We start from the raw sequence: 14,417 nt of genomic DNA, 5'->3' as shown, positions 1-14,417 counted from the left end.
GAGGTTCTAAGTAAGTTTTCTTTAAATTATTCAGCTAAATGTAATGACTAATTTAATCTCTAAATTAAAACCAACAATGCAGCTATGTCCTAGTACTCAGATGGTTTGCTTCATATATATTCAAAATTCTAGGATATTAAATAGATTCATATTATTTTTCTTTCAACTTTGTAGAGAAAGTAATACCCATACATCTTGTATGTGAAAATCTTTTCTTGTTAGCCAGGTGCTAGTAGCTCACATTTTTAAACTTAGCTCCTCATAAGGCTAAGATACAAGAAATATGGTTCAACGTCAGCCCAGATTGAGAAGTCCATGAGATTCTTATCTCTGGTTAATCAGCAAAAGAATCACAAGTAGAGGAGTGTCTTAAATGGTAGTAGTCAAGTGAAAAAAAGAAGCAAGAACACAAGGCCCTGAGTTCAAGCCCTATCTGCCAGTAGGCAGATACCAAAATATGTTCTTTTTTTTCCCCAGGGTCATTAAACATTAAACCAATAGCAAGGTTTCTAAGTGTATAAAATACCGCTTCATATTAATTTTCATTTTTATTTCTAACAATGATGTTAACATAAAACAAGAATGCAGCTAAAACTAAATCTTCCTACATCTGATATATTAAAGTAGACATAAATTTATATATGTGTATTTATATATATTATAACAGGAAGTTATTTCAGACATTATAAAAGAGTTAGGAAATTATGTATTTTGCCAAGCTCTTATTTATTTCAAAACAAAAGATCTGCAGAAAAGCTGGTAGTGGTCAGGTCACTAAAATGCAAAAGTAATTGAGATTCACAAATGCAAAAATGTAGCACATATTATCATTTAAGACTCATGCATATCGAAGCAGGATTAGCCACTTCCTGTACACCGGGAGTCACTGGAAATTTTCATGAGGTATTTGAGATCCAAGGTGAGGTAGGCAGACAAATCTTAAGAAAGCAAATCAAAAACAGGAATAGGAAAACACTCATAGGCAAAATTTGCCTACATTCTGATTCCATAAAACCACAACACTACTAACTCCCTTTCACACCAGGGTTCAATTCCAGTACCTTCTCATTTTTCCTACACTTGTGGCTTTCAAGGTTCAGTTTAACTCCAAACACAAAGACCACTGTGGACATTTTTGAGATGGCTTTGAGATTGCTATAAAAGAATAGTAGCATTATCTCGGAATGTATACATTTTTTTCCACTGTTGGAGATCCCAAAACACAAGAACACTATTGTAACAATGTTAGATAAATTAAGACAACCTTGAAGAAATTAAAATACATTTAAGAAGAGAGGGAAGAATGGAAGGAGAAGGGCTAGCTCCAGGTAAACAAAATTTTCCCAGGAACAATCATGTCCTAGGCAGGGAGGGGGGAGGTGGCTGAGAAGGGAAGCCAGGTCTGTGCCCAGCAAAGCTGGGGGCTGTTCAATCAGCCCTATCAGTGCTCCATCAGTGTCTCCACTCCAGCCAAATCCAGAGAAAACAAGGAGTCAAAGATTCAGGTCAATAAGCTTATAGGCGATTTGCACAAACAGCTCCTCCAGCAAGGTAAAAAACAAAGTCATATTGGCTTTTCTTTTTTACTCCTTCTCTTTGAACTCCCTGGTCCAAACATACCCTGGAAATGTCAATGTTATATGCAGGAATTTAAAGAGCTGAGCTCCTTAATCCCTTTAAGAAAAAAGAAACAAAGTTGCCAGTAAAGATCCCTTTCCTTATTGAACTTGAAAGTGATTATGGTAGGCTGCCTGGTGCAGAACCTGATTCCAGTTACCCCAGAATCACAGAAGGCAGACACATCCTTAAAGCTCTGACTGAGCAGGGAAGGAACCTTCATGACAGAAAAGGTCTGTGAACTATGAACTTGTAGAGTAAATGATAAAATTGAAAAGGGGAAAGAGACAAAATAGCATGAAATGTCTGAAATGCAGGCAACTGAAAAAGAAAGAAAAAAAGAAAAAAAATCAAGTAGCTACCATTCATACATCCAAACCTCATAAAGGCACCGTGTTATCTGCTTGGTGGATTTCTTCTCAGGATTAAGGATTTAGATTACATTTGGCTTGCTTTAGCTTCCCATTTGACAGGAAGGAAGAATGATGCCAATGATCTAGGTTATTTACACACAGTCCAAAGGGAAATTCGGCTATTCCATATTTACCTCTGAATTTTTAAACAGCTCTAACACAGGAAGCAAATATGTGTGTTGTGGGTGGGGGGGGGACTGGGGATTGGCAGTGGTGTCATAGTTCAAAGAGTCTAGTAGTCTAGATAGCTGAAACACAATGAAACAGGTGTCATTTGCATGCCTCTCCTTATCTTTACAATTCAAGGATGTAATAAGATGTAGAAAACACACCATAGAAAGAAGGGAGGAGAACAAAGTATCAAATATTCCCCCACTTCTATTCTGGAAACTACAGCAATGTGATACAGTTGGCCTCCCTTGAGGTCCCTGGCTAATGGAATGATGCTCAATGGAAACTGTATATCTCCTGACAGCTTTCCCAACTTACTTGTCTTGGCTCCCTACTTGACCCTCCATTCAGAGGCCTTTCTTCTGTGGGCATGCACTAACTGTGAGATGACCCTGGGACCTCCTCCTAGGAACCTCAATGTCCTTGGTGGTTCACATAACAGTTTTTTTGTCATTTTCCTGCTCCCTCCACAGTAGTGTAAATTCACCAGCATCCTACAGTAGCCAGTTGCCCAGTTGTACCAGGGTACTGCTCCCCACTCCCCAGCTCTCTGCTGTCCTCTTCTGGCCCCCAGATAGCACTAGCAACACTAGCCTCCCAGGATGCTCTAAAAGTCCCTCGTTTCCCCCTCAAGTTTTTGCCCAAAGCTCATTTTCCTCATCATTCTTTATCAAACAGAAACGCTAGGGGTTCATGTTTGCCATTTTAGATACTCATGAGGCCGGGACCTGATGATTCCAATTCACAGCCAGCACTGATGGGAAAGTCCAGGAGACTCTTTTCTTCAGTCAAGCACCAAGGAGCTGGAGGTAGAGCTGTGGTTTGAGTGTCATTTGTAGAGCATTAGTCTTTAGCAATAATGCTATGGGAGAGTACTTTCAACCTGAGTTCAAGTCCCATTACACACACACACACACACACATGCACACATACACACACACACACACACACACACACACACACACACACATCCAAAAAAAAAAAACAGCAAGTACACCTGCAATGAAAGATACAGTGTATTACCATCAACCCTTACAGGTCTTATTTTCTTTAATGTTGTTCAACACCACTAAACATGGTGGTTTTAGTTTTCTGTAACCCTTCTTTGTGCTACTGAGTTGGTGCTTGGCCTTTGTCTAGGACTATACCCAGTACCAAAAAAGAGGGCTTGGGACAAAATTAATACTTATTAATACCTGGGCTGAGTTATGCTGGAATGTGATCTGCTGGACAGAATTAGAGGCTTTCTGCTAATTCAGCTCAGTGTCAGTCCATGTTTGCTTTGGGTTTTGTGTTACCTACTTTGGAGGCTAGTATCAAATGTGGTTTGGAATACCTCAGGATTTATTCCATTTTCTTCAATATGCCTTAAATTGTTCTATTCTACAGGATATTTCTTAAAGGACCTTGGGTTTCTGCATTTATCACCTTTCTTGGTTCTACTTAGAATGTGCACTGTTTTTTTATGGATTTCCATCCTGGCCCACCCAACTTTGTCCACTCTAACTTTTTTCAGACTCAGCCGCTAATGTTGCCCCACTTCTGTAGTGTGTGCACTGTACTGGGTGATTTCTGTGACCATTCTCTATCCCTACACTCTAGGACCAGGAACCAACTTTGATGACATCATTTTCCTGATGAGTCTGATGAGGGACCATGATGTCAGAAAACAATGTGTGAAGACTAGGTAACTTTCCTAGTTCATTATTAGGAACCAAAAGTTACCTCTGTAGTAGTTGCTTCCTTTGCTCAAATAACATTACCTCTTTCTCAGTAGACTACAAGTGACATCCATTTAACGCTTTTTTCCTATACATTCACATATCCTAATGATATTCTCTTTGAATATTCTCCAAGAAATATTACCTCAATTCAATCATTAACAAGCAAATCCTTTAGTAATAAAACTCTTGCAACTTAATCAGTAATAGTAAATCAGATTTTAGAGCCTCTCCATCAAGAAATATTGTATCTGAGCTTATGCAAGTAGGGAGTGTTTCCCTATTGCCCTTTCCAATTGCCCTTGGGTGCCCAGTGACTTTACTAAAATTCCTCAGGTTGTTTTCTTGACCTCTATATTTCCATTTGCATTCATTTCCTCCCTTATACACATGCATGAACATACTTCCATGTCTTATACACTAAACAGAAGAAAGGAATATGAAGTAACCAAAGCAAATGACACAATAACAAAAGGAAATATGCAGCACATATAGGCCCAGAACTTATGACTTCATCATCTGTAAATTCAAGAAAATAATTCTTGCTTGCTTTGTTCCTCTCATAGATACTGTGAAAGCAAGATGACAAGCAATCTCAGGAAAGAAGATGCTATGAACTCAAAGCACTGCTTTATATTTTGCTAGTATGTTTAAAAATATGAAGGTACCCAGGCAAGTTTTAAGCCACATCTTGTTTTCTTTCTTTTTTTGCCAGTCCTGGGCTTGGGCACAGGCTGTGAGCAATGTCCTTGGGTTTTTCTCAAAGCTAGAGCTCAACCACTTGAGCCACAGCACCACTTCTGGCTTTTCTCTATGTATATGGTACCAAGGAACTGAACCCGAGTCTTCACGCATGCTAGACAAGCACTCTAGGCCAAACTCCCAACTCAAAGCCAAATCATTTTTTTTATAAATACAGTTAATTTATTTTTGAAGTTGAAAAAATGGGGATATGAAATAAGGAACTAATTCAAAGTTACATGGAAAATTTGTATAGAATTGCTGTTTTCCAGAAAGTAAAACAGGCCATTGTTGGGAGCAGATATCAGTGAAAGTGGGAAAGGACAATATTATGGGAAAAAGAAGGAAAATATGGTACTCCCTATGGAAACAGGAAAGTGACATCGGTTGAAATTGTCATAAGAAGGGGACAGGCTAAATGAAGGGGAGTGACAGAGAAAGTAAGTTTGATGAAATATATGCATGCATGGAAATGTCCCAATGAAACCCCCCTAGAACCAACTACAGATTCTAATAAAGGTCTTTTAAGAAAAGAATGGTCACGTTCAAAAGTTACAATTGCAACCATAACAAGGATTGTTCTGAGATAAACTTATGTAAAACTTATATAATTAGGTATTGGGGTAGTAACAATGTTAGACAAGATAAGTACTCATTGTCTATGTATATGACTGTAACCACTCTGTACATAACCTTGACAATAAAATTATATTTAAAAAAGAACTTGGTGCATTAAAGCTATGATGAATTTCAGAGCAAAATATTTAGACATGTTGGGACCAGGAGTTTTGCCTAGTGGTTAAAGTGCTTGCCTAGCATGCACGAAGACCTGGGTTCGATTCCTTGGTACCACATACATAGAGAAAAGCTGGAAGTGGTGCTTGAGGCTTAAGTGGTAGAGCTCTAGCCTTGAGAAAGTCCAAGAACAGTGCTCAGGCCTGAGCTCAAGCCCAGGACTGGCAAAAAAAATATTTAGACATGCTTGTGAATTGTTACATTGTAAGAATTTAATCACATGGTTGATAACAATTAGCAACTTTAGTAATATTGATAAATGCTTTGAGAACTGTTGAAAACTTGGCTTTTGACAAGAGCACAGATGGTATATCAATGTGAAAACAAGAAAATGTTACAATAAATAATGAAAGAATCATTCTATTGAAAATGTCCTCTAAAATGGAAGCTCAGTTTCAAGAGGAACTAGAAACTTTTTGACAAGAAATGACTTCATACATGTACAAAGAATCAAGAGATTTTCTTTTTATTTAAAGATAATGGTAAAGCTACTATAGCTCTTATGAAAATTTTCACTCATTCAGAATGGATGAAGATGTATAGTCATTACTCTATATGCATCCACAGGATTCTCCCTCCAGTGACAAAATATCTTTTTTGGAAATTTTAGATATTCTAGCCTCATTTTTATGTTAAGATTTTTGAACTAACCACTTTTTGTTTAGTAAGCAAAATCATTAAGTACTCAATTATTATTTTGCCAGTCCTGGAGCGTGAACTCAGGGCCTGAGCACTACAGCATTGCTTCTGGCTTTTTCTATGTATATATGGTATTGAAGAATTAAACCCAGAGTTTCATGCATGCTAGGCAGGCATTCTACCACCAGTGCACACTTCCGGATGCCTAGTGCTCAAAATTTCTGTTCAGAAGAACCATTGGAATAAGTAGATCATTGCTATCTTTTGAACATGGCAATGTTTTTATACAAAGAAACTCTAAATAATATGATTCATTCTCTAGTGTATACTGGCAATATTTCAGGTGTTATATAGCTCATGATTTAGAATAGGGATAACAAGCAGGGTTTAGCAATGCAACTTGGGTAGAAATGTTTTCTTTCAACAAACATTTTAAGAATCCATTCTCAGTCATTAACCATTCAAGTATCATTAACCATTTGAATACTCTTACTTTAATCCCTAATCTGTTCTTTTCCTAAAACTCATATTAAAATATAATTATATGTCACCAAGGCAAACATATGAATTTCTACATAAAAGATTAGAGTCTAATTTTCCACAGAGAACATTTTCTCCTAGCTAATCAACTTAAGTGAAAAATGGGTAACATCCTTTTTACAACCTCAAGGGGACACAGAATGTATCTAAGAATTATCTTTTCCTTTTATATCTGCTCCAACTTACTTCAGCATGAATTCTCTGCTCCCATATTCTGTAAGACTAAAATCATGAAACATTTTTTCCTATGAAACAAGGCCATAGTAATTTCAAATAATAATATTCAAATAGTAGTATTTCTCTTGAAACATATTGCAGGAACTTAAGAATTCTTATTCACATGCACAATGATGTTATAGCTTCAAGCTAATAATTAGATAATCCTTTTTATAATATATATAAACTATCCTACATTATTTAATGCTATATAATACTAAATAGTTTTTATGCCTTTGACATTTAAACCTTTTCCAGCTGTTGGTCCATCTATTGAATAATGTTCATAATATTATGTAATTTAGTATTTTTAAATTTAATTTGTATTAATTAAAGTATGTTACTTCAACTATGGGAATATTTTCCATAAATCTATTTTTTCACAAAACTGTAAACTTAGAATTTACAGTTCTGTATTCTCTCATTAAATATATGGCAAAATTAGTGACTGTCTTGAAATTTAAAATGTATCTTATACTATATAGCTTTATTGCCTCCCAAGATTAAATTGGTAAAGTACACATTAGTTCTTTAAAGCACAAAAATCTATAAAAGAAGGCATCTTCTAATTCTAAGCTCTCTCTCTCTCTACTATAATGTAACAATATAACATTTGTACTCTACATAATGATATGCACTCTACCTACTTTATAATGAACCAAAAAGTATGTATTTCCCAATAATGAAAGAAAATGAGATGGATTCAAATGCACATTTGAAACTTTGACATCTCACCCATTGAGTATATTGCCATAGCTATGGACCATCTAGAGATGGTTGGAGCATACAGAAGTAGAGAAAATAATAATCCAGCTTGATTATGACTGAAGGGTAGAACAAAAGCTATTATGCTTACACTGTTCTCTTTTCCAATCAAGACTCTGTTGTAGGAAAAAAGGAACTGTGTAACAGGACCATGCTGAGTTATCTAGGAGCTCACTGATAAGGTTCACAGAACTTCAGGTAATCCAGGAATGGGTACTCTCATCCCATTCTGCCTCCTGTATTTTAGCTCCTGGAGGTATATGGACCATAGGAATATAGACTGAATGACACCTTTTCTTTCTAAACTGGCATCAACAGGACAAAGTGATAACATACATGTAATAACAAAGTTTTGTGTTATGTAAGCTTTCTTGATAACAGCCTGTCAAAATCCGATTAAGAAACACATATCCACAAGATTCAAAGTCAGCCTGGGCACAAAGTTCATGAGACTCTTATATCTACAAGTAACCACCACAAAACCAGACATGGCACTGTGGCTCGAAGTGGTAAAGCACTAGCCTTGAGCTGAAGAGTTCAGAGACGGCGCCCAGGCCCAGAGTTCAAGCTCCAGGACTGACAAAAAAAGAAAAATAAATAAATAAATGAATGAAACAAACACATATCCAAAGCCCTCTTCAAATGTTTTATGTGCCTTTTTTCAGACACATGCCTGAAAAAAATGGTAGTCTCACACACATATACAGACACATTTCCACAGATAGACACATTGACTCACACACATACCCTCAAACATGCTCTCTGGGATATATTCGTCAGAAATTGGTAATGGTGGGGCAGGAGAAATAGATATTCTAAACCAAGAAATTGATCTCAGACTTATTAAACCTGGTTCAGGAAGAGAACCACTTCATTGATTGAGATAAAGATAAAAAAAGCAAACAAATAATCATGAAAAGATTGAACTTTACAAAAAATAGTAACCATATAGATCCAGTGAGGACACAGTAACTGCCATATTCCATATAGCTCCAAGTCACTGTTAGAAATAAACTGAGTGATATCTCACAGGTTCTTTGGGTTCAAGTGTTACTGTTGCAAAAGAGAATAAACTAAAGTATTTTCTTATTTAGTATTACCTAAAAAGGACTACCTTCAGTGTTAAAAATAATAGTTGAATTCCTTCAAAAGAAGGCAGAATCTGGTGCTGAGATTCTATCTGTTTTCTCTTAAGGCTTAGATTCAATGCCTAATTAAGAGTGTTGTAAGGAAAAGAAAACTCAATAAGTATTTGTTGATGTCAAATGTGTTTACCTGTAATTCTAGTTCCTGGGAGGTGGAGGTAAAGGAGGATCTAGATTTGAGGCTGGTCCATAATCACTCCTTATTTTTATTATATTTTTTGTAGGAACTGGGGTTTGAATGTAGGGGTTCAGGCTTTCTATGCAAACACTGTAACACTGAGCCTCCACCTGCTAAGAGATTCCATCTTAATCGATTAAATCTAGACACGGTGGCACATGCCTGTCTGTCCAGCTACACAGTTAATAGGTGGATCACAGTTAAGGACAGCCTAGGCATGAACTCAAGACACTGTTTGAAGAATAAAAACAAAAATAATGGCTCAGGGCATGGGTCAAGTGGTCATGTGCCTTCTTCTGCAAACCCCAGTACTACTACAAAAGGGATAAATGAATAAACAAATAATGTTAAATGAAAAAAATGGGTAGGTTGTAGATGTCAAATGTGCTAGAACTAGCTAGCTAAGCAACATGAAATATGGAAAGTTACAGGTATGCTGTAATCCAACCTACTGAAGAGGAAGTAGAAGATGATAATGAGTCTGAGGACAGCCTGGCAAAATCAGCAAGCCCTTATCTTACACACAAATAAAATCAAAACCTTAGGGGTATGGCTCAAATCGTCAAAATGCTAGCAAGAGGTAAGTCCTGGGTTCAATGTCCAGTATCACAACAACATAAAAATACACACAAAAAGAGGTTATTATCAAAGTAGAACTTTTCCATTGCTTGGAAAATGTTGCATATATTATCAGACCATAGAACTATGTGAGAACACTTTGAATACTTTTGTTCCATCACTTTTTAAGCTGTACAAAATCATTGGGGGGGGGTTGACATATTATATCTCACCATCAGTGATTACCTTTGTTACAAAAGTATTCCACTTCTTCACAGCTCAGATTTTCAGGACCAAATTCTGTGGGAAAGCTTTCCTCCAATGGAAAGTCTCCTTTTGAGATGATGTCTGTCTCCTCTGATGGACATTCCTCTTCCTCATCTTCAATGGCATCTTCAAGTGGCCCTTGAAAAAGAATCAGGGACACTGTACCAAAAGTATCCAAGAAAGATTGTGAAATAAAATGCTTAAATAAGATAATTTTAGCTATAATGACAAGGAAATTGTATTTCAAGTACACCACCAAGAGGACTACAGAAGATAATGCTACCTACCTCCATATTCATAAGAAACACTGAGAAGGCAAAAGAAACCAACGGCAGAAGTACTACATAAAAAGTAACTTGAGTCTTCACTTCTTCCCCTCCCCCGGCCCCAGCCAAGAACTTCAATCTTTCTCATTCTCTTACAGAGCAAAACTGTGCACTTTATGTTCATTTGTTAGAATTAACTACCTGGTAAAGAGTACAAGTCTCTTTTACACTGTTGTACAATTTTACCTGAGATTTTAATAAAGATTTAAAGTAATTGAATGCATTTTAATTGAACTGAGATTTTAATAAAGTCTATACTTTCAAAAATCCATCTTAAGACTGGATTCCAAGAAAAGATTTCATTATATGTGTTTGAAGCTTGAAGAAAAATTACATATTTCTCTCCCTGATGAAAGCCTACTCTATTCATAATTAATTGAATTTTTTCCTGAAACGAAAAGTAGTTTTCTAATGAAAAAATGTAATTTGTATTTATGTGATACTTTTTCAGTAATAAAAATACAACTCCCTTAGAGAGAATGAGAGAGAAGTGCACTACATTAACGGACCTATTTCGCTGAAAGGGAAGGGAGGGCTGGAGTTGTTCAGAACGATCTGAAGTAGAGGACGTGGGAATACCACACGGCCGATTGTTGAATTTCTGACTGCTGCTAAAGAATCGAAGTACCCAGCTCATTTCACCAAGTAGAAATCAGCATTTTCTCAAGAAGCAATATGGCATTTTGTCCAAAGAACATAATTATGGTAATTTGTACTAATTGTCGCTCATGTCATCAGTCACATTAGACAGGATAAAATGTTTAAAATGTTAGGCATCCCTATTTCTTACTCCTTACAAATGCACAAGAAAAGTTCAAGGACAAAGGAGATTTTTTATTGTTAGTTTAAAATATTACATTTATTACATTTTTATTTTTTCATAATTATATCTGGTGTTATAGCTAGTGTTTTTCCTCAAAAGTGAGTTTCCAAAAGACTGACGTGGTCTAACACCTTTGGATGGATAGAATTAATGATGTGGATTTAAACTCAGGGACTTTTAAACAAAAGATTTTCTCCAGAGATTATTTGTCCTCTTTTTATTTGCTTTGCCTTTTGTAAGTTACCAAAATAACAAATGTCAAAAAATTTCCTATTTTATACTGATAATCTGTGTTTCATTACACAGTTCTTATGCTTAAGACAAAGTATTAAAAGAACCACAAATTTTCCATTTTCATACAAACCGTTTTCAAATGTCATGGATCTCATATTAGCTTTCCGTATCTCATGAACTATTTTAAAATTAACATTTTTAATCTTTCATGCTTTAGAACAATTATTTCAAATAGCAAGACAAGCAAGAAATAAAAATAGTAGCAATGTAAAATACAATTCTTAAAATACTTATTTGATCATTTTAGAAGATAAGTTCAATTATTAATACTGTGTCTAATAAGGACACTAATAGACTTCTCTTATTTTTATTTTTTCAAACAATTTAATTATAACAAGCTTGATTAAAAGAAGGCACATAAAACTCACTTGTTTTTCATGTGGGTATTTCAAAGCATATTCTTAACATGGTCCCTACAATAACCCAGGTAACCATGAAAATTACTGCTAGTTTTATTTTATAGATCTAGAAAGTAAAGCTAAGGAGGTCAGTTTACAGAATCAGGTTATAAGCTACTAAGTGACAAGGTATTAAGTGAAAAAGTTGATTTGCAAACTCAAGACATTTTTTACAACCTTTTACTAATATAATAAGTTATTGTGTAAATAATTTTGGTACCTGTAAGCACCTTCCTTCAAGAACAAAACTATATAACATTGGAAACTCATAAACAAAAATTGCAGAAAATGGTTAATTTATATTTATGTAACTGTTTCTTCATAGATGTTTAAACCTTGCAAATCTCTTGCTATTCTCTGATTGCTGAAGAGCCACCAAAATATTAGGTTACTCTTCTCCATAGAAGTCAGGAAGACCTTTCTAGACATTCACCAAAAATGAAATATTTGATTGCTAATACTTATTATTTATAGAATATACACTCATTCTGAACCAATATGTTAAATAACTACTTAAATGTTGTTCATAACAGAAACAACAAATTATACTTCCTTAGAATATTCATTTCTTTGGGAATCTATACTCTGACTTTGACTAATAGAAAATAAAATTCCACTTATAAAATATATTACATAGTTCATAAATAACATGTGAATAATGCAAAATGCCAATGTATCTAGTGAAAATGCATCTGATTAAAAGTAATAAATGTGCTTTCCTTTGAAAATTAAATTCTGAGTATATATGCTATTATTTTCACAAGAAACTTTACTGAGAATAGTACAAAATTGAAAAATTATTGATAAAAAATTCTCTCTGACAACACATTGAAGTCAGAGTTAACTATTGTATTAAAAAGTAAATAGAAAAGGTTACATCTAGAATCTAGTTGGAAAAAAATCATAAAGCAATATTATATGCTTATGAAACCAAGAAATGGGATAATATTTTGTTCATATATCCTCATACCTGTACATATGTACATAAGAACTTCAAAGTTTTTGATGAACTCTTCATAGTATAGTTTTATATATTTAGGATTTCTTTTTATTCCATGGGTTTGTATCACATTGCAATTCTAAGTATGTAATTGAAAACGCTTATTTTCAAAGACAAACCATAAAACCCCAAATAAAATTAGAAAGTTTACTGATCTCATTCATTGCAAAGTCATGAGATGTCACTGCCAATATTTAGAGCAGGGCATTTAATGGCCAACTTGGAGCTCTCCCTATGTAAATGTCATATATATGTATATATATATATATATACATATATGTTTACTATACGTAAAAATGTGAAATTTCCAGCCATGGCTTTAACTAGGCCATCAAATAAGACTCTGAGGAAAAACAAGTTTCTTTAAAATGGACAGCATAATCTCCATCTCACTCTTCTCTCAGTATTGTATGTTTCTTTAACAGAAAAAAACATTGCAGATAATCATTAGCCATAAACTAACATTTTAAAAGGGTAAGAGATACTTGAGGCACAAGTATAATTAATAGCACCAATGAAGGAAGGAATGAAGGAACCTCCAGTGTATGGGTTAGTGGGCACAGAAGTCCACTTCAGAAAAATCACCACACATAATTTGACACAAATAATAATATCTCCTCAGAAAAGGCTCACGACTGAGCTCCATGTGCCCTCATGGAGAAAATTACTTCTGATTGAGGCCACTTGGCAGGCAAGTGTGAGGAAATCTGAATTTCAGCTCTTCAATTGCTTCTGATTTATAGATATTCAGACACACTTGCCAGAATTAATAGTCTCCATGTTTATAAATATCAACATTTTACCTCATTTTAAATTGCTAATGATTAACTGCACCCCTAAGACTATGAATACAGTCATAGTGAAAGCTAGTCCCATGTCTCTCAGGTAAATGAGTAGGGTATTTTATACTGGGTGAATAATGACGAGAATTGGGAAACTGATGGGTGCAAAGGAGGATTTCCATCTTTGTAGAAGAGAGACAATTGTGTGCTCAGGACCCATTTGGATTGATCATAGGTACCTTTGTTCTCTAGAGATAAAGCCGAAGGGGGGAAAAAGGTTCTGTTGATTCACAGTGTCTGACAGTCTTGATGGATAGCCAGATGGATGGTGAGGTCTTTTACTTACCCTGGGCCAAAAGCAGCATCATGAAAGCTGGGCCTAAGGTGGCTCTATCAGGGAATTTTTCATTGTGTGTTTATTTCGTTAATCTGGAGTTGGTAAAGGACAGATATGGTATTTTAGATCACATAGTCCTGTCCTATACACTGGTAACATAATCACTGAATGAGATGAAAATGAAGGGATGGATTTGTATATTTGAAAAGCATACTGACTCCACCAGGTGAATGAATTTATGAGAAAACTATTGCTACAGCTTCAGGGGGTTGGGAAAAAATCCTTGAAAAACAACCATAGCAACTCAATAAGGGGCTAGAAGTTGACCCCCCCAAATTAAGGAAACAATATAAAAACAGATAAAAATTAAAAAAAAGATTAAAAGTGAAAAGAAGCAAAACAATAATGACCAATATAGATGATGAAATACTTAATCGAATACATGTATCTTTAAACAGTTATCCTGAATAATTTTCTATCCTGAAAGCTTACCGTAAATAGAACAACCTTCACCAGAATGCCAGAATGTCTTTGTTCAGCTAAATGCAAAGCACTTCAGAATAAAAGGCACTCAAGAAAGAAATTAAATGCTACAGAAATTAATATACATTGATATGTATAAGGAGAGGAAAGAAATGACAAATTCTGTGCTTCCAATGTAATGTCCTCTACAACCCGTCTTTTCTCTTAA

The 14,417-nt window shown here is 35.2% G+C and overlaps 1 protein-coding gene across 2 annotated transcripts in view; it reads right to left on the bottom strand.

The window, feature by feature from the left end:
• Zfpm2 (zinc finger protein, FOG family member 2) overlaps window positions 1-14,417 on the bottom strand; it is a 405,961-nt gene that overhangs the window by 307,606 nt on the left and 83,938 nt on the right. For both annotated transcript variants that reach the window (XM_090339252.1, XM_090339251.1), the window contains exon 2: window positions 9,746-9,904. Coding sequence is in view for 1 of the 2 variants with exons in the window: in XM_090339251.1 (XP_090195377.1) it covers window positions 9,746-9,904 (159 nt within the window). In the remaining variant the exon portion in view is untranslated. The remainder of the gene's footprint in view (window positions 1-9,745; window positions 9,905-14,417) is intronic.

This window comes from Megascapheus bottae, chromosome 9 (assembly GCF_031878675.1).
Source record: "Megascapheus bottae isolate mThoBot1 chromosome 9, mThoBot2.hap1, whole genome shotgun sequence".
NCBI classification, from domain to species: domain Eukaryota; kingdom Metazoa; phylum Chordata; class Mammalia; order Rodentia; family Geomyidae; genus Megascapheus; species Megascapheus bottae.
This window is presented reverse-complemented; position numbering and strand designations above follow the sequence as displayed.